General features: G+C 38.4%; 1 protein-coding gene across 1 annotated transcript; it reads left to right on the forward strand.

Annotated features, from left to right (window-relative positions):
- Positions 1-1,426: 1,426 nt before the first annotated feature.
- PLEKHH2 (pleckstrin homology, MyTH4 and FERM domain containing H2) lies at positions 1,427-17,951 on the forward strand (the record flags this gene model as incomplete). Its single annotated transcript, XM_054168619.1, has 11 exons — positions 1,427-1,606; positions 4,161-4,258; positions 4,843-5,020; positions 8,151-8,306; positions 8,875-8,972; positions 9,375-9,516; positions 10,233-10,378; positions 12,656-12,785; positions 14,462-14,554; positions 16,093-16,230; positions 17,732-17,951. Coding segments are annotated over 11 exons (1,542 nt in total), but the record flags the coding sequence as incomplete, so codon positions are not given.
- Positions 17,952-21,039: the final 3,088 nt, after the last annotated feature.

The following is a 21,039-nucleotide window of genomic DNA, read 5'->3' on the forward strand; positions in this document are numbered from 1 at the left end:
CTGCAATACCATTAATCTTCTTTCTTCCCTTCTGCTCTCACCCAGGTAAAACTACTCCTGAATGTTATCTAATAGCCAGTCTATAAAATATATTTCACAGACAAAATCTTGCTGTTTCTTTTTCAGACTATTGTGAAATAAGAGCTTGGAGAAACTAACTTTCTCCACAGAAGTTATACAAGTCTAAAGACCAAATTCTCTGAAGCACTAGATGTCTGGAGAATTTTGGTGTAATGGTTCAGCTCTAGAAAGAAATTCAAGACAGTATTGTATGTTCAGTAATAGCAACTTGTAGGCAAACTTTCCACCTTGTTTCTCTGAAACATTTGAAGCACTTCAAAGAAGTACATCCATCTCCTTTTCTGCAACTCTGGAGCATGAAATTTTGAAAGGGAGTTTACTTATTTGTTAAAAATAAATTTGTATGTATTTGAAATCACTTTCTGAAATATATTTCAGACACAATTCAAACCACAGACACTTGCCTAAAATAAATCATAGATTACTTGTATGAGCTTTACTGAAACTGTGAATAAATCTTTCTAAAAGTCAGGTAGGGAGCTGATATAGAAACAATTCAGAACATGTTCCAGTTATTCCATTGTGGACAAAAATTAGTCCTGTGCATCCACATATTTTCAGATAGACTCGAAGTAGATTTGGTTTCTACAGACATTTACTGTATTTTGCTTATATTCCTTGAAAATTCATAAATTACTACATAGGGCAAACGCAGTGAGTGATACCTAAAAATACTAGTGAAAGCCAAGACAAAAATGAGTCTCTGAGTTAGAGTTTTCTTATCTCTGTATCTTCTGCCATGCTGTGCTCACTTCTTGTACAAGCATTTTATACTGGCAACCATTAAGAGCTGTACCCTTTGCATGTTAAAGTCATACAGAGGGGTAAGTTATGCTCAGCCTGTCCTTAAACCTGCCTACCAGTGCAGCTGTTGCACCTCCTGCTAGAGCTTACTCCATTAGTGAAAAGCGTGGATTTTAAGAGGTTTTTTCTTAAATCTCTGTATAGCTTTTCACCTGTTCTGGCCCCTTTCACCCCTTTTTTGCAGGGTCAGCATGGTTTCACAAAATCACAGAATGCCAGGTAGGAGAGGACCCCAGCCTTTTTTGGTGATAGTGTAGCTTAAACGAGAAGGCCCAACACCCTTTCAAGCCATCTTAAAATATGAGGGAATGCAATTACTTCTCTTGGGAGATTATTCCAAAGTTTTAACTTCTCATTGTGAAAAATTTTCTTCTGGATTTCAATTGGAATCTCCTCAGGACTGACCTGTACCCATTACCCATTGCACTGGTAAACTGACTAACTATGACTTTAATTGTAGCATACTTTTGTTACACAGAGTCTCTAAGATTTGTTGGAGCCTTTTATCTGCAAACTCACTTGCTTATTATTTTGTCTCTAGACCTGCCAGCTGTTTATAAACGCTGCAGTTGACTCTCCTGCCATTGATTACCATGTATCTTTGGCCCAAAGTGCTTTGCAGATCTGCCTCACGCATCCTGAACTTCAAAATGAGATCTGTTGTCAGCTTATTAAGCAGACAAGACGTCGACATCCACAAAACCAGGCAGGACCAACACAGGTAACCCTGTATTTATTTTAGTGGTTCTCTTTCAACAGCAGTGAAGGAACTGTGCAGACTGTTTGCAATGGTAAAAGGGCTCTGCTCTTTTGTAGCACATGCTTACTTAAAATCAAATAAAGTACTGCTCTGTCCTCCTGAAATGAAGCTGATGGTATCCTGCTAAACCACGTGGCAGAGGTCTCTATATGAGGAGTGTGAAGAAAAACTGCAGTCCCATGTTGTGGAATCTCAGATACACTCAGGGTTTCTGATCAATGTCACTCTTGCTCTTCACTTACATGCAAATATGTAACAAATAAATTAACTGAAATTGAAAGCAAATACTTAGCTCAGAATTAACAGAACTGTAACAATAGTGCTTGTGATGGAGCAATACCTACAGGACTAGGATATGGATTAGAAATTACCATATGTGGTCGTTTGAGGCTGTGCCTTTAAGAACAAACACTGCTGGAACACACTGGCTAATGTTTTCGGTACTAGAACCAAAACATTCTGATATTCTAAACGAATTTCATTGGTTGATAAACAAAAATGCAGCTTTAGATTGTAGAGCAGTTGGAAATTTTATTTTTTTCCTCAGTTCAGTTCGGTTTGGGAGTTGGGGGAGTTGGAGGTTTCAGCCTGTTCTCCCTGCCTGCTTCTTCTGCGAACTGCTGGAGTTGGCCTTCAGATAAGCAAACACTAATCCTGCATGGGTTTTTGAAGCTTGCTAACAACTCTTTTCCTTAGTAACTTGCCTTTCTCTCTCTCTAACCCCTTTTTGGGGAAAAAGGGAGGTAGGGGGGGAGAGAGGGGGTTCCAAAGAGGGGATCCCTCCCTCGGGGAGGGATTTTTGTTGTGTTATTTGTCTTTGCTTTGTATTTCTGTGTATATATTGTAAATACCTGTATATATTGTGTCATATATAACCTGCTTTCCATATATGCTTGTAAATATATAGCTTGCTCTTCGACTGAGTTAGCTGTGGTTTCTTACTCTGTGGAGGAGGGAGAGCTAAGCCCTCTCTCAACCTACCACACCATACTAAGGCTTTTGTAATAGACACATTTTCTTTTGCCATAGCTGTTGCAGTTTGAGCTGGGTGCCCCCCTGGTGTGTTCACTTCCTGTGTCCAGAAGTCCAGCCCAGAGGGGTGGACACAGGAAATTGTGTATTTCCTACCATAATTCTTTGCACCACTATAAGATCCAGTGCGGGGTCTGGCACTTTCTCTTTTTCTTCCTCCTCCGCCAGCCGGTAACTGGGGGAGATGTCTCCTGGCTTTGGGCCTGGCTAGGCCCAAGGCCACGGGGGGATGGGCAGTCTCAGGCATGGCCAGCTGAGACTAGCCCAGCAGAGGGAGGGGGAAGAAGGAGCCCTGAGGGTCTCGGGTGTACCCTCAGGTGGGGATGGGATGCCTCTGGGTTTGCTTTGGGATCTTTCTTTGTCACTGCGCTTTGGGTTTTCTGTAACATTCACTGCTTTCCATTTAAACTTTCATCACTTTTGCAATCCGTTTGTCTGAGTGTTTTTATTCCTGCCCATGGTGGGGAGAGAGGGGGCTGCCTCAACCCAGCACAGTAGCAAGTAGAACATCACCAGCAGACATACCTGTTACCTAGAAACAGCTTGTATCTGGGATATGGCCAGTATGTGTACATTGCCAAAACATCCACAAAGCTCTCATAAATAGACATAGCATGTGCATGTCAGTCACTGCATGCTAAAGCTGCATATGGCTGGTGAAAATTAACCATAATCTTTCTTTTGTATTTTTTGTACTGTTGGTATCATAATCAACTGACATGATTTTTAAGAGTTAATATGTTCAGTAAATTATTTGTGGCCTCAGTTTAATTTTTTTAAGTCCTAAATTCGTGCTGTAGTCTTCCATATTTGTATCTCCTGCAGTGTTTTCCTGAAACAGAGCTATACATGTATTTGGTGAAAGGGAATATCTGTGCTTGTGCTTTCAGATTTCTCTTTAATACCAGGCAGATCAGCTAAACCACAACAGAGAAACCCCATTTTCTAATTATAATATGGCATACTGATATGACTGTGAGAAAAGTTACTCCAGGGTTAGTAAGTGCATATCCAGAGTGCATGAGAGCAGTCTGTACTAAATGGAGCGGTGGATATGTACTGAGCAATTAAAAGATACCAAAATATTGAATAATTATTTTTCCAATAGTTACTATCTACTTGGTAAGAGGAAAACATCTTATGGGTTGTTTACATAATATATGTAACAAGATAACTGAATCAAAATTGCACAGACTTCTCCTTATTTCTTAGTGCTTGGCCTTGCAGCCAAGCAATCTGCTTTCCCATTTCCAGCCCTGAAAGAATCTTGCTGTACATAAGAAATTAGGGAGAATTTTGGCTTTCCAGTGAAGTGACATGCTTATCTGCTGAGCTTTTTCTCTGCCTTTTGTTTTTTTAATTTCCATTTACAGCTGTCTGTTCCTCGACTTGGCACAATAAGCTGCACTACTGGCCAGCAGCCACAGCAGAAGGTTTTACTTTGTAAGATGTTTAAAACAGTGAATGTCTTCCTTTTGTTCAGGGCTTGCAGCTCTTGGCTCTCTGCATTGGACTCTTTCTGCCCCAGCACCCGTTCCTTTGGCTTCTTAAACTTCATTTAAAGAAGAATGCAGATTCCAGGTATGCCTGAATATTATTACCCAGCTAGTCAAATAATCCTTCCAGAGTACTTTATTTTCAATCTTTCATTTAATAATTCACGTCTTCTGACAAATACTGTTAACATAAATTTGAGTAGAATTGTGCCCCAGTGGTCACCAAGATGTTACTTCTGTTACTTCTGTGCATCATTTGGTGGGAGAGTTATCCTTTGTTTTGAAAAATTCTCTGCAGTAGAACTCTGTATGTTGCAAAACCATAGACATTAAAATACAGCAGTTACACAAAGCACTCTGATCCGTGTTCATCTTTGGTGCAGTTTGTTATCTTGATAGGCAAATTCCACATGGAAAAATGCATTGGAAATCATATAGAATGAAATTGGAGTGCTCCTCCCATCTGGCATGCCCAGACTCAGAGATGTTTACTATCCTTTCAATCAGTCCCCAAGAATTGCATTATTTCTCTGTCACAGAATAGAATCATAGAGTCGTTAAGGTTGGAAGAAACTTCTAGGATCATTAAGCCCAACTGTCAACCCAAGAGCACCATGCTTACTCTACCATGTCCCTGAGCAGCCTGTATCATTGTTCTTTTTGTCACAGGACTGAATTTGGGAAGTATGCAATATATTGTCAGCGATGTGTAGAGCGTACCCAGCAGAATGGAGACCGAGAAGCCAGGCCTTCCAGGATGGAAATCCTTTCTACTCTCCTAAGAAACCCCTACCACCACTCGCTGCCCTTCAGTATTCCAGTTCATTTCATGAACGGCATGTATCAGGTAATGTCAGCACGCCGTGATATCAGACCTCCCACAGCTTCTTGCTGTTACATTAAATGCTTTAGCAGAAACAGAACTCTTAGTGTTAAGGTGGACATGATTCAAGTTTCATCCTGTGCCAGTGACAGCAATGTAAGGCACACAGTACTTGTATTCTGATTTGATCCACAAAGAGTAATGTTTGGGGGGAAATCTTAAAATAAACAACTGAAAACTCATATGAGCGAGAAATAGTAAAGTTAGGTTTCTTATTTAACCCAGCCACCAGCTGAATGAATTATACTGAAGAAAAGCTAAAGGTATTAAATTCCACTTCCTTTCATCAGGCATCTTGAAAGTTAAATATTTCAGTGAAGGCCTGGAAGCACAGCTGTAATTCCCATTATCATTTATGAATGATTAACCATATTTATTACAGAACAAACACAGCTTCATCCTTAACTCTTTTGGGATTTCATCAGCCAAAGCCTGTAGGAAACTTTCCATGGGCTTCCATTCATATGGCTTCAAATCTGGTTCTAACTATGAAAGCTGACTGGAAAGAGTTTAAACAATTCATAGTTTCCTAGACAGAAAGCAAGTTTTTATATGAAATCAAATTTATATTGAATAAATGTTGGATATCAGGCTTTTTTCCCCTCTACGTTCTTTATTTGCTTCCTGCTTGACTAGTAAAACAGAAAAAACAACATGTATTTAAATCATTCTGAAAAGTTCCCAAACTGAAGTTTGAAGAAGAAAAGGAATTACTAGTTATTAGCTCATTATTCGTTATTAACTCACTATTTATTGCTCAAAAATTAATACTTCCAAGGGATATAAAATTAATAAATAATAATTAATTAATAATTATTAATAAATTAATAATTAAAATAATAATTAAGTACATAAATTACTTCAGTGGGATCAGTAAATAAGCAGTTATAAAGGTATTGAAAACTGTTACATTCATCTCTGAACCTAGATTCAGCAGACTATTTTTTTTTAATGCCAACAACTGAGAAGCCCAAAACAGAAGTCCAAGATCCATTTTCAAGGTATTTCTTTACCAAGAGTAAAACATCTTCAACATGCCAAATACAGGAAAATATCCTCAAAAGAGATTTAAGTGAACCTCTGTATAAAAGCCATTTGCTATCTGTCACTAAAATGCATTAACACTAGTAGGAACAAATGAAAATTCAGAGTTAGGACTACATCACTGTCCCATGTTTTAGGCTGGATGTTAGGAAGAAGTTCTATACAGAGAGAGTGATTGCCCATTGGAATGGGCTGCCCGGGGAGGTGGTGGAGTCACCATCTTTGGAGGTGTTCAGGAGGAGACTTGATGGGGTGCTTGGTGCCATGGGTTAGTTGTTTAGGTGGGTTGGATTGGTTGATGGGTTGGACGCAATGATCTTGAAGGTCTCTTCCAACCTGGTTTATTCTATTCTATTCTATGTAGTAATGACAGAGCAACACTTCAGATCTGCCAATGTAAATTTAATACCCCTCTGAAGTTGCACATGATGAAAAACAATTAATTGATCTCATTTGTTTCACCACCATTCTGAAAAGTGTAGGAAATCATAGTTTTCTTCATTTTCAAGTGGTGTTTGTTACAGAAAGCTCAGGCCACAGAATCACAGAATGGTAGGAGTTGGAAGGGACCTCTGTAGATCATCTAGTCCAACCTCCTCCTGGAGCAGGATCACCTAGAGTAAATCACTCGGAAACACATCCAGAGAGGGTTTGAATGCCTCTAGAGATGAAAGACCCCACAACCTCTCTGAGCAGCCTGTTCCAATGCTCTGCCACCTTCAAAGTGAATTTTTTTCCTTCAGTTTATGTCAAGCCTTCTAGCTTTAGTCCACTTCCCTGTGTCCTGTCACTGGACACCACTGAGCAGAGTCAGGCTCCATCCTCCTGACACTTGCCCTTTAGATATTTATAAGCATTAGTGAGATCCCGCTCAGTCTCCTCCAGGCTAAACAGACCCAGCTTTCATTTAATTTCATTTAATTTCATAGAATAGAATAGAATAGAATAGAATAGAATAGAATAGAATAGAATAGAATAGAATAGAATAGAATAGAATAGAATAGAATAGAATAGACCAGGTTGGAAGAGTCCTTCAAGATCATCGCGTCCAACCTATCATCCAACCGACCTAATCAACTAAACCAAGCACCCTATCAAGTCTCCTCCTGAACACCTCCAATGATGGTAACTCCACCGCCTCCCCGGTCAGCCCATTCCAATGGGCAATCACTCTCTGTGTAGAATTTCTTCCTAACCTCCAGCCTAAACCTCCCCCGGCGCAGCTTGAGATTGTGCCCTCTTGTTCTGGTGCTGGTTGCCTGGGAGAAGAGACCAACCTCCGCCTGTCTACAACCTCCCCTCAGGTAGCTGTAGAGAGCAACAAGATCTCCCCTGAGCCTCCTTCTCTCCAGGCCAAAGCTTGCTTGTGAGGATGCTGTGGGAGACTGTCAAAAGGCTTTCTAAAGTCAAGGTAGACAACACCACTGCCCTCCTCTCATCTATCCATCCAGTTATGCCATCGTAAAAGGCTATCAGCTTGGTCAAGCATGATGTCCCTTTGATGAATCCATGCTGACTAGACCTGGTAACACCCTCTTCCTTGCTATGCTTTGATACAGAACCAAGAACAAACTGTTCCATCCTATGGAGGTGAGGCTGACTGGCCTGCAGTTATCCAGGTCCTCCTTCTTGCCCATTTTTGGAGACTGGAGTGACATTGGCTGTTGGATAATAGGAATAGACTGCTTTCTGTTATGTGAATTCAGTGGCAGAAATTCAAGTGTAGCAGATGTAGAGAAACCAAGACAAAGAAAATAAACCCAAAATCATTATATTTGGAAACATTTTGACAGTGACTTACTGCTGGGTAATATTTTTTTGGATGGAGGAATACTCCACTAAATTGATTTCTCATTTGGAAACCCTGAATTTTGTGCAGGTCCTTTATGGAAATTTTTTGTTTCCGATGACAATAAGTTATTCATAGAGGATAGAATGGGTTTTGTATTCCCACTGTTATTCTAGAGGTATTGTCTTTCAAGATTTTAGATTCAAGGTGGAGAGGTGTGTATAAATTTCATAACACAATACATCTTGTCTGCTTTTTTAGGTGGTTGGGTTTGATGCCTCTACCACAGTGGAGGAATTTCTGAACACTCTGAATCAGGATACAGGGATGAGGAAACCAGCTCAGTCGGGATTTGCACTGTTTTCTGATGATCCATCTGGCAAGGATATAGAGCACTGTCTTCAAGGAAACATCAAGGTAAAAAAAAGCCTTTAATGAGCTCTGCCTCTAAAACAACAAACTATCTTCATTTTACAGAGCTCTCTTCAGACAGTGTAAAGAAAAACATTTTTTAGGCAGAACACTGTCTAGGTTTTTTCCTTCATAACCTAAAAGGAAAGGCTTTTCAAAAAAACCCAGCACTTTTTCAATTACTGAAATTCATTCAGTGAACTATATTTAAAAGCTTTGTCAAGGAGACTGATATTGTTCAGAGAAATGGCATCCCAGTTAGAAAAGGAAAATTACACTGTTACTAATCGCAGTTCTTTAGAACTAAAAAGCAATTGGAGTCCAACACATATTTAGAAATTGCAGTTAACATTTCTAGAACATTCCAAAAGATGAGCATTTGAGGTTCAAAAAGTCATTGATAGAGGGGTGGAGATCCTGGGGACGTAAAAAAAAAAAGGTTCCTTATTTAAATACAGAATAATTTGGATTCAATTCAGGTAAAAGATATTGTAATAAGTTGACAATTTCTGTTCAGAGGTGTTTTCAAAGAGGAATATATGGTAAAGTCAGTTTTGTAATGCTTTCCTCCTAGATCTGTGACATTATTTCAAAATGGGAGCAAGCCTCCAAGGAACAACACCCTGGGAAATGTGAAGGCACCAGGACTGTTCGCCTTACTTATAAAAATAGGTTTGTTTAGCAAGTGTAACATCTCTGCCTTGTCCCAGGATTTAAGTTCTGCAGATTTTCTTCATCTGAAAAGTGCTGGCTGATTCAAAGCATGTAACATATAAATAGTAAATGGGTGTCACTAGAGAATTATTATTTTTTTAAAACATAGTTACATTTTTCTAGCTCTTAAGAGGTGATTAGGTAGGGTTGCCAAAAAGAAGGGGGGGCGGAAAAGAAGCAACACTGAACTGATAAGACTGAAATTAAATATTTGCCCAGTGGTTCAAGTGCAAGTGTTGCTGTGCTAATGTGTGTTGACACTGATGTAAACATGGCAAATTCAGAGTAGATAGTGCTAATCCTCAAGACTAAAGCATTTCCCTGTCTTCTTTATTTAATAACTTTCTGGCTTTTCTGTAGGCTTTATTTTTCAGTTCAAGCCCATGGAGAGACAGAAAGAGAGAAGCTGCTGCTAGTATATCAGACAAATGATCAAATAGTCAATGGACTCTTCCCTGTAAACAAAGAACTAGCAATGGAATTGACAGCTCTTTTAGCTCAGGTAATCCTTGTACATTAGAGACTCACACAGCACTTTTACAAATGAAAGACCTGAATAAAGAAACTGCTTCAGGATTGCTTGACAGCCAAGTGGTCACTATCACCTTTGACACGTGATAGTGCAGGAAACAGACTGGACTGCAGTTTTTGTGTAAGGCTAACTCTGGACTTCAGTGGAAATGCCTCACCACCAATGCTGCTGTTTGCACCAGTACAGATCAGAGTCAGGCCCTCTTTGTTTAGATACAATGTAATCATGTACCATTTCTTCATTCACTATTCCTTACATGAGTTTTGCAATTAATACACCAACATAACAGCTGTTTAATGAAAGCCTAAGAGCCCTCACTAGATGTGGTCTTGTTAAGATCTGTTTGATTTTTTAAAAAATTAAAGACTCAAGGTTATTGAGAAAGTTGCTTGATGGTGTTAATAAATCTAAGCTACTTTATGTCAGCTGGAGATCTATCAATCTCAGAGCAGAACTAGTATTTTATTTGTGCATTTATACTTGTTCTTTTTTTCCATGGCAAATCTAGAATAAGAAAAAGAAAATAACTTCCATGACTTTGTATCAGTGAGAAATATACATTAATTGATAACTGTTTCTCATTTTTTACTTAAGGTTAAGACAGAGGAAAAGAGAGCTCACAATACCCAGCTAGAAAATTACTTTGGAGTAACAAAGAATCTTCTTGTTCATGGTCTTCCCCTTAGGTAGAGATTGGAGATTTTGAAAGGCCTTTTTCAACTCCAACAGGGCAAGTCACTTCCCAGTCCAAGTTCAATCAAACATTAAAGCAAGTTTTGGAGAGATTCTACCCTAAGCGATACAGGCAAGGTTGTTCCGAGGAGCAGTTAAGGTGAGATGAGAGGTACTGTGTGATTCATGTTCTCTCAAAATCTAGGAGTGATATGAGCATGTTTTAAATTGTCATTATGTACAGCTTACTCTTATGCCATGTTTGTCTAACTCATTGTTTGGAAAACAAATTTTCTTACTACACTGGAGAACCCATTTCTTCTGTGTATTTCTAATCTAAACAGAGGACCATCATTAAGCACTTATTCCACCAAAAGCTGTACACATCACTGCATAGTGTTACAAAGTCTGGCTACTTTGAAATTCTTATTTTTTTTTACTCAGCAAAGCTAAAGTAAGTCTGTGCACAGACTAAAGAACTACTGGAAGTAAAAGACCTGAGGATCTGACCTAAGTGATTGCTGTTCAAATGTGCAATCTGTGGTAGCCAGTCATATTGCCAATATGTTAGCTTAGTGGACTTGCTGGTAAGGTATCATTTAATTCAAAATGAATAATGTGGAAGTAATTTCAATCAACAAGAAAAAGAGCAGGGTGGTGTAACAAATTATCCAAAGTCAATGATACAGCAATTTTGAAGTCCAGTAAACATCATATAATTGCTTTCTTCATTCTCCACTCCAGGCTTTAGAATGTTTACAGCTGTTATCATTATGCACAAAGGAAGATTATTATATACTCAGAAGTAATAGCAACACACACAGCAAACAAATAAATAGAAAGTCATATAATTAATTTTAAAGAGCAAAGTATAAGAGGTCTTAGACTATACAAACTAATGGAAGTTAAGTCAAACATCTTTTGAAATGATCAAGTAGTCCCTAAACTTCCAATTACAAGACCTGGAAGTCAGTGGCAGGGAAAGAATCACTCTGTACCTACTCTCTTGTTTGTACTATTATGATAAGGGTGAAGTTTGACTTCATAAATTTTCAGCAGGAGTAAGGTGCAAGTGATAGTTCTCTTTTTACTACACATTCCACCTCCCTTTTCATGGACTGCATCTAATAACCTTGTGGCTGCTGGGTAAGTCATTCCTGTAGGTCATTGTGCTAGAAAGGTATTCTGGGATGGATTTTTCTAGGAGGTGGTCTGCTGGAGAGCAGCCTCATGGAGAAGGACCTAGGAGTTCTGGTGGACAGCAAGTTATTATCCATGGGACAGCAATGTGCCCTTGTTGCCAAGACGGCCAGTGGTATCCTGGGGTGCATTAAGAAGTGTGTGTCCAGCAGATCAAGGGAGGTTCTCCTCCCCGACTACTCTGCCCTAGTGAGATCTCGTTTGGAATACTGCATCCAGTTTTGGGCTCCCCAGTTCAGGAGGGACAAGGATCGACTTGAGAGAGTCAAACAGAGGGCTATGGGGATGATTAAGGGACTGGAACACAGGCCTTAGGAAGTAAGGCTGAGAGCTGGGGCTTTTTAGTCTGGAGAAGAGAAGACAGAGGGGATTTAATAAATGTTTATAAATATATGAGGGCTGGGTGTCAAGAAAGAAGGGATAGCCTCTTTTCACTTGTGCCCTGTGACAGGGCAAGGGGGAATGGATGTAAACTACAGCACAGGAAATTCCACCTCAACATGAAGAACAACTTTGTTATTGTAAGGGTCCTGGAGCACTGGAACAGTCTCCCTAGATTGGTTGTGAAGTCTCCTTCTTTGGAGACTTTCAAGATACATCTGGATGTGTTGCTGTGCCACCTGCACTAGATTCTATGGTCCTGCTCTGGCAGGGGGTTTGGTCTCCAGAGGTCCCTTGCAACCCCTAACATCCTGTGATCCTGCGATTAGCCATAAGATCTTTTTATTGAACCAACTAAACATGAGGCACAAAAGAAAGGAGCCAGTGCAAACGCATCATGCACCAGAAGCACCCTTTTTGGTAGCAGTGCCCAGATAACATTAAGAGAGAGTAGTGCTAAGCCCTATCTTCCACATTTACTGCTAGACACAGGTAAAGATATGTGCTAAGCTGGATGGATTTTTGGAATGACAACTGGCATAGCTGTTGAGTACTGATAAAAGTAGATTGATTATCTGTAGAGACACATTAAAAGCTGTCTAGAATTTCTCTGTTTATGCTGGTACTGCTGCATCAGCATTTAATCACAATATTGCTGAAATTAGAAGATACTTCATAATTTTCATGTGCATAAAAATATTAAGTAATGTTTTGGATTTATTCAATACTCTCTAAGTGATAGTTGTTGTATTAAACTATCATTTTAACAAATGGATTCTTTTTTGCTCATTAAACTTGCTGTGGGTAAGCATTTAAATTCCTTTCAAAAACTAAATTACATATTTCCCTTCAACAGACAGCTTTGTCAGCGATTGTCTACAAGATGGATGGCTCTCCGGGGACACAGTGCTGCAGACTGTGTGCGCATTTATCTCACTGTAGCCAGAAAATGGTCTTTCTTTGGTGCTAAATTGTTTGCAGCAAAAGTAAGAGACTTTACTGAGTTTGAGTGGTCAAGGTTTTTTTGAATATAAATATAATTTAGAAATAGTAACACTTTGTTTAAAAAGAGCACATTATACACATGCTGATGTAATCTCTTGTCAAATTACCAACTTCTTTGAGCCACATACTGCTGAAATGTAACAGCCAGAGTACTTAGTATACCACAATAGGATCTTTCACATATACTTACTCTTTGCTTTACATTATTAATCTAGGTGGTGTCTTTTAATTTTCTCAATCAATAATTTGAGATTGCCTTTTTATTTCTTTTTTTAAATTATTATTATTTTTATTGTTTCTTTATTTTTATTTTTTTTTAACCTCATAACCAGTAGAGTATTGAAAAGGTATCATTAACCAGCCATGGAAACTGAACGTTGCAGAAACACTGAATGTTGCTAAGGCCATTTAGAGCACTCCCTTCTGTGCTGGCTTCTCAATTTCTCTTAAACCACTAGTATCTTAATTAACTTGATTCAAGAAATATCTATGTTAAACAGAACTGTCACCCCATCCCTTAGGTTTTATTAGGTAATCCCAGTATATAAATACATTTTTTAGAATTTATATATATACAGTGCTACAGGCTGGGGTCAGAGTGGCTAGAGAGCAGCCAGGCAGAAAGGGACCTGGGGGTACTGATTGACAGCTAGCTGAACATGAGCCAGCAGTGTGCCCAGGTGGCTAAGAAAGCCAATGGCATCCTGGTCTGCATCAAGAATAGTGTGGCCAGCAGGAGCAGGGAAGTCATTCTGCCCTGTACTCAGCAGTGGTCAGGCCACACTTTGAGTCTTGTGTCCAGTTCTGGGCCCCTCAATTTAAGAAGGACATTGAGATACTTGAATGTGTCCAGAGAAGGGCAATGAGGCTGGGGAGAGGCCTCGAGCACAAGCCCTATGAGGAGAGGCTGAGGGGGCTGGGGTTGTTTAGCCTGGAGAAGAGGAAGCTCAGGGGAGACCTTATGGCTGTCTATAACTACCTGAAGGGTGGTTGTAGCCAGGAGGAGGTTGGTCTCTTCTCCCAGGCAACCAGCACCAGAACAAGAGGACACAGTCTCAAGTTGCGCCAGGGGAAGTTTAGGCTCAAGGTAAGGAGAAAGTTCTTCCCAGAGATTGGCCATTGGAATGTGCTGCCCAGGGAGGTGGTGGAGTTGCCATCCCTGGAGGTATTCAAGAGGGTTTTGGACGTGGCACTTGGTGCCATGGTCTAGTAGTCATGAGGTCTTGGGTGACAGGTTGGACTTGATGATCTTTAAGGTCTTTTCCAACCTTGTTGATTCTATGATTCTGTGATACACACATACATAAAATTGTTTGTTAGCACTATGTTCTTTGCATATGTACACATACTTGCTAGTGAACAAACTTTGAAACACTTGATTTTTATTATTTTATTTTAATAATGAGATAACATTTTATTGGACTGAGTACCAGGGAAGGGTTCAAGAGTATTATGGGGAACTATGCTGAGCCCACAGTTCTGACATGGACGTCCTACATGGCTTTGGGCAGCTACTTCAATTCCTTTACATCAGTTTCCTCCTGGTATAAATCTTGGTAAGGCCTTTGGCTGGAGAGAGTTCAGTAACAGCCAGGAGTGAATTATTTACATATGGCCTCATTCTGAAGCAGTAATTAAAGAACATTTCTCTTTGTAGCCTCTGGCAACATCCTCAGCATCAGCTGAGAAGTCCTTCATATGGTTTGCTGTACATGAAGATGGCATAAGCATCCTAGATTACAGCTCTATGGTAAGTGAAATTTCTTTTTAATTTTGGTCAAAATAGATTTTAATACTGATTATATGGAGAGATTCACCACTACACTACATAAAAGATGGCATTAGCTTTCCATGCTAAGTTATCTAGTCTTTCTCTTAAAATTTTATTCCTTTCAAAACACTTTCATGGTTGCACTAATAATAGGAATAAGTAATGAATTATTTGCACAGCAATTTTTTGTGTTTATCTGATACAGTTTTTATATCTTTTAATGAAATGTTTATGTTTTAATCATTCAGATGTCATTAAGAGTTCTTACAATAACATTAATTTTCTTCTCTTGGAGACTGCATTTTCCATTATTATTATTCACTCTGCAAAGAGCAGTTACTTTAAAAGATTGTTATTTTCATTGTATTATTTTTGTTTAATAGTAGGTAATATAATTCATTGTTATTTAATTATGTCATTTCAGGCTCTGATCTTTCTTTGATTTGTGATAAAAGTTTTCACAGAAAGCGAGTCGTGGTAATCATTGTAAAAAAGGCAGTGCCTAAGAAGATCCTTACTTTAATGTACATCCTGCAAAGAAACAGATTGGCATGGTGCTGTTAGCGAGTGCTAATACTGAATATCACAAAACTGAAGTCTCAGCTTCATAAATGCACTGATATAGGCCTTTTCATTATGTTTCTTAGCAGCAAAATAATAAAACAAAGAACAGGAGGAAAGCAAACAGCAGCTCTGTTCAGAGCACAAGCAAAATGAGCTTGCATTAGACAAGCTCTATAAACAGTACTCACAGAACTAGCTATGTCATTTCTGCAGAGCACTGCCACTTTACAGAAGCGGCAGACCTCACTTGCCCTTCAAGAAATGCTCAGTTAAGTCACTTACTGTACAAATACTGTGTTATGATTAATTTTAAATGTGAACATCTGCAGTAAATTAGTATGAGTTGTAATGATAAATTAAATGCTTGTCATAGGCACAAAGGCCAAGAAGAGTGTGGTATTGAATGTTGAACAGTAAGAGCCAAAGCATGGAAAGCAGAGGAGCCTTGAGCATCAGACACACAAAAAGAAGGAAATGTAATTTCATTTCTGTGAATGCAGACTACATCACTGCACAAAAAGAAGTCCCGGAGTTAAATTACTTTAGATGTCTCATGCTCTGCCATTTAATTTATTTAGACACTACTTTGATTACAAATGGAATTCGTAAGATTAACTTCTCTCAAATTCAGTCAAGACTTGTGTAAATTGTGTTACACATTTGAGTTGAAACATGCTTGTAATATCTTTGATCTAATTCATCTGCAATAGAAGCAGAGGTCAAACTTAGAAGAATTGTCATCTGCAGTGGAAGTTCCTCACACTGAATGTCTGAATGAAGCTATCCCAAAACTTACAATCAATTTCAGGATTCATTACTGGCTAAAAACAACACTCTGAAAAATACAAATGCAATTATATTTTTAAAAGAAACCTTTTTACTGTCATAATCTGTTTTCCTGCACTGTCCTGCTTATAGCTTTGTGGTTTGTTTTTTGGCTCTTCTTTTTTAAGCGATTAACAGTCACATATACATATAAGAGCCTGCTGACTTTTGGAGGCTATCAAGATGATTTTATGTTGGTTGTTAACAACGCTCAGAAAAAGGACAAATCAACTGAGAAGTACCTTTTTGCCATGACAAAACCAAAGGTTGGTATATTACCTGAAACAGTTTACCACCATCTGCTACTTTTCTGCTTTTTCTAGTGGGTAATCCTTAACAGATGTGAAAGATGAAACACTTCCTTTATTCCTAGTAGTCTCAAATTACTGACTTTTGACAGATGGTTTTAGAGAACAAAACAAGAAGTAATAGAAGAGCTAACAGTGACAATAGTGATGTGTTCCTTTTGTGTTGATGTCCCAGTCTATAACGTTCCAAATTTTTCATAGGACAAAGAAGACTATTAAGAACAGGAATTCTATACAGTACCTAAAAACTAGTCTGCTTGATCAGTACCAGAGAGAATTTTTGAGAAGGTATATTTGTGTTCTACAGTAGAATTGCAGAACACAAGATCTGAATGATCAGTCACTTCTTAAAAATCTGTGCATATGAAGCCCTCGCTACAAGAAAGACTTAGAGGTGCTGGAGCAGGTCCAGAGAAGGGACAACAAAGCAGATGGTGAAGGGTCTGGAGAACAGGTCTTATGGTAAGTGGCTGAGGGAACAAGGATGCTGCAGCCTGGAGAAAAGAAGGCTGAGGGGAGACCATATCACTCTACCTGAAAAATGGTTGTAGCAAGGTAGGTGTTGGTCTCTTCTGCCTAGTAAAAAGTGTTAAGACAAGAGGAAATAGCCTCTAGCTGCATGAGTTTAGATTGCATATTAGAAGAATCTTCTTCATTGAAAGAGCTCTCAAACACTGGAATAGGCTCACGAGGGAGGTGGTTGAATCCCCATCCCTCAAAGTGTTGAAAAGATGCATAAATGTGGTACTAAGGGACATAGTTTAGCACCAGACTTGGTAGAGTTATGTAACAGTTGGACTCAGTAATCTTAAAGGTCTTTTCCAACTGAAGTGATGCTATGTTTTTTAACTTAGATTCTCTCCTTCACTGGTAAGACTGACTGTATTTATTTAAAAAGCAAAGATCTCAAAGCCTTTTGCTGTTAGTCAGACTTATGAAACAGAATACAAAATTCCACAATAAATTCAGATCCAAACATGACTTCATACAAGTAAGCATAGTGAAATAAAGGTATTCACATTGCCCTCAGTTTGTGGCCTTATAGGCAAGGTTGTGTGGATTGAAAAGACAGTCATTGTTCTTTTTATCTACCCTGCTTCTGTACTTACCTGAGCCCTAGGTATTTTCTAGCAAAACTGAGGGAACACATCATGGAAGTTTTTTTCTAAAAGTATCATCTTTTGGACTTCAGACTCTCTCAAAATGAAGGAATTAATCTGAATCATTTAAGGCTGTGGAAGACAGTATCTAGCATACTGATGGGAACAACATTACATTCTTTGCAAGGAGCAATAGTAAGAAAGCTCTCTTAGGCATCTCCTCTCTCCCCATCATTAATGTGTTTGATAAAGTACTTCTCCAGTTGATGATTGTCACCTGCTAAAAAGTTAGCTATTTTTTTCAGCAGTCAAAACACATCATTGTCGTTTTCAAAGAGTTTTGTATGTTCCTGTTACAGATTCTTGAGATCACTCTACTGATTGCCAGCTATATTAACAGCTTTTATCAGCTGAAAGGAGCTGCTCATCACCTTTCTGCTCTAGCATTACTGACACCCCAGAGTGGACAGAAACTCAAGGAAATGGAAAGTCAGCTACTTCTTGCAAACAACAGGCCAACTAAGTGTCCCACACTGTTATGAAAGCAGTGTGTATCATGATAATGCATCTTTGTTGCAGCGTTTCTACACCAAATGAAAACTTGATGTACAAGACGTAGAGCATAAGCAAGTTCCCCAAAAGAAAAGCAGGCGGGTTTCAATAGTATATAACAGGAGTAGCCCTTTAATTAAAGCCCTAACCTGAACTGGAATGATGATGAGCCAATTTAAAGATTATACTTTACTGGCATTGGCTTGTGCCTAGAGCTCATAAATGTATAAGTGTATCTGTGGATAGTGATGGAGAGAAGTGCTTTGGGAACAACTGTATGGATTTTAGTAGCTTTCCAGGTATTTACTCAGGGACCAAACTGTCTCCAACTCTTCACCTCTATTTTTCAAAATATTACAAGTTATATAACCTTCATTTTGAAAATTAATATTTGTTTAAAAACCCCAAAAGTCAAATACTAAATATTTGCAACTTCCAGTATCTTCTTACTTGCAATACAAGTACTGTGGGACTAAAAACAAAGAACTGTCTGATTTATGTAATTGGTTTTCCTTTAAGAAAAAACAATATATTTGAAGAGTATTCTCATGAGACAGTCTAGCCTTTGTTATACAGCTGTTTTACTTGGTAAATCTTCAGGCTCAGTCTGGTACATTCCTAAACAGTCCCTCTGTGCTCTAGCCTTTTGGAAAAATCTAAATTGAATGGGCACTGTATTTAGTATAGTTCTGTTAAACAAAATCCCATTCCTAATTTCTTCCTTAATCCATAATAATAAAATACAGATGCAAAAAATAACTCACCAATTGAAAACACAAGTATAACACAGAAAATGGTTGCTTGAACTGTTGTGAGTAAACTTGGAGATGAATGTGACATAAAAAAAATCCATGTATAATGTGTATAATGTACATACATTGATTCAGAATATTTTGTTAAAGTTGTACTTCTTGGTTTTCATTTGCTTATATACATTTTGTATTTTAATACTAATATAATATTCTTGCACACTGAAGACATAATGCTGCATCTGCACTACTGGACCTAGGAGCACTGTCCAGCTGCCTTTTTTATCTACAAACCTCAGTGCTATTTAGGATCAAACAGAGAGAAGTAACACTCATTTTTTCTTCTGATCTTTGTATTTTCATTTCTGTGCAAATAAATCACTTCTGCAGGCTCTGAAATGGATCACCAGCATACTCCAATAGATAATTTAAGTCTAACAATAGAGAAGGTAATCAAACATCAATCACTGATCTATATACACTTCATAGTTTCCAATTCTGCTTGTGCTGATGATCATGGATCATGAGTCCATTACTGATAGCCCCCCTATTTTTTTTAATTACTTAAAACTGAAGTAATTTCACAGTGAAGAATTTTAGTATTTGAAGGTTGAAAATCTCCTTTGCTTTATGACATTTAAACATTTAGATACAGACATACTCCTATTGAGAGAAAGTGATTTTTCAGCTGTTTTGTTGTCTATGAAAGGTAGGGAGTATCCCCCTTGAAGAATTAAAATAGACTGAAAGGGAGATACACATTATGAAAAGAACATGCTCTTAAAACATGGAAAGGGAAACTGTCAAGCTGGCTTGGTAAGTAAGTTTCCTCTGAAAGCTCTCAAAGTCCTGCCATAGCTACTTAAGTCTGCGGGACTCAAGCAGTATTTTATGAATGGTATTATGGACCAGTGTTTTTGTCTTGAAAATTACTAGCACATAACAAGCATACTGTATTTAGATGCTTTCATGTTTTCAGTGCAGAAAGAGCATCCTGGTAACTTCCACCTTTTAATGGGAGTTGTGGTGCTAGATCCTTCTCTTTCAATGCCAGAGCCAGCAGCAGGAGGTTTATGTCCCAGTGGGTGGGTGATGTGCCATCATCAAGGAAAGCATACTGTAAGCTAGAAAAGACCCTGGCATCAACTGCTGCATCTTTTTGTGTAACACCTGTCATGAACTGATGCAGATACTATGTGAAATCTAGTTAGGAAATTACATCCCTTTGCAATCTGCAGAGGAGTTAACTTCCAGACATTTAAGCCGGGGTGGGGTGGGGTGTGTGTGTGTTTGCAAATTCATACATGAAATTGGATCAGCTATACTCAGGTCATAGTCTAAAGCTTCTCAAATACAAGTAGAAACTTCAATGCACAGATACAGAAATCGTAATGTCATTGTGAAATCAGACTGTCAAGCTGAAATACTCCCAATTGTCCAGTTCTAAATGCATGTGTTGGATCAGGTTCTGTTAACTGATCATTACCAAAATGTTGGGGGGTGGGGGGTGGGGTGGAAGTGGAGCATTTTACTAATGAACTTGTTCATGTAGTTTGTAAAACCTATTTTTTAAAAATTTGGAGACATGATCCACAATGCAAACAGCTGATGAGCAGGCTTGGAGTCTTTTAAACAGTTTTGATTAACACAGCCTTACAGACAGCTGTTTATAAAGCAATATATAATTACAAAGGAGAGTATGACCCTGTTTTGGGTAGGTATCTCTATTTAAATGTGGGTTATATTTAAAATAAAGACATATTTCCATATAAAAGGTGGTTTATAGTTATTTGGTGTTGGAGTTCCTTGTCAGACTAACACCATTTTTATAAGTTTGGTTTTTTTCTCCTGAAGTAAAAACACCAAGCCTTTCCTAAATGAAGTCATCACTTAAAGCTTTAGGTAGAGCTTTAATAGTCCATACAGCTAGGTGCAATCCATTAGTCTGAGTTAATTTTAACTAAAGTGGCTAGTAACTCATCATGAATTAGGAAGAAAAAAGTCATTTTTTACAGTTTCTTAGCTGAGTAAGGTGAAACTTAAAATGGAGAAAATTCCAATTTCCAGATTGGCCTTCAGTACAAGTTACTTATTGTACACCCTTACTCTCTGCTTCCCAACTCAAGATTTGTACTGCAGCACCTTAACAGATTTGCCATCTACCAGTGAGTAAATCACTGTAAAAATACCTTGTTTTTTAATCTTACACTCTTCCTGTTGCAGGTACACCCAGACCATATATTACTATGTACTAGTTAGTTTTGCTCACTTCAACAGAGCAGGAGTACCATTGCCCAGGGATTTTACCACCTTGAACTGCTGATTATATAGATCAACACTAGTTTCATATACCAAGATAGCAAAAA

Source organism: Dryobates pubescens, chromosome 16 (assembly GCF_014839835.1).
Source record: "Dryobates pubescens isolate bDryPub1 chromosome 16, bDryPub1.pri, whole genome shotgun sequence".
In the NCBI taxonomy this organism is placed as follows: domain Eukaryota; kingdom Metazoa; phylum Chordata; class Aves; order Piciformes; family Picidae; genus Dryobates; species Dryobates pubescens.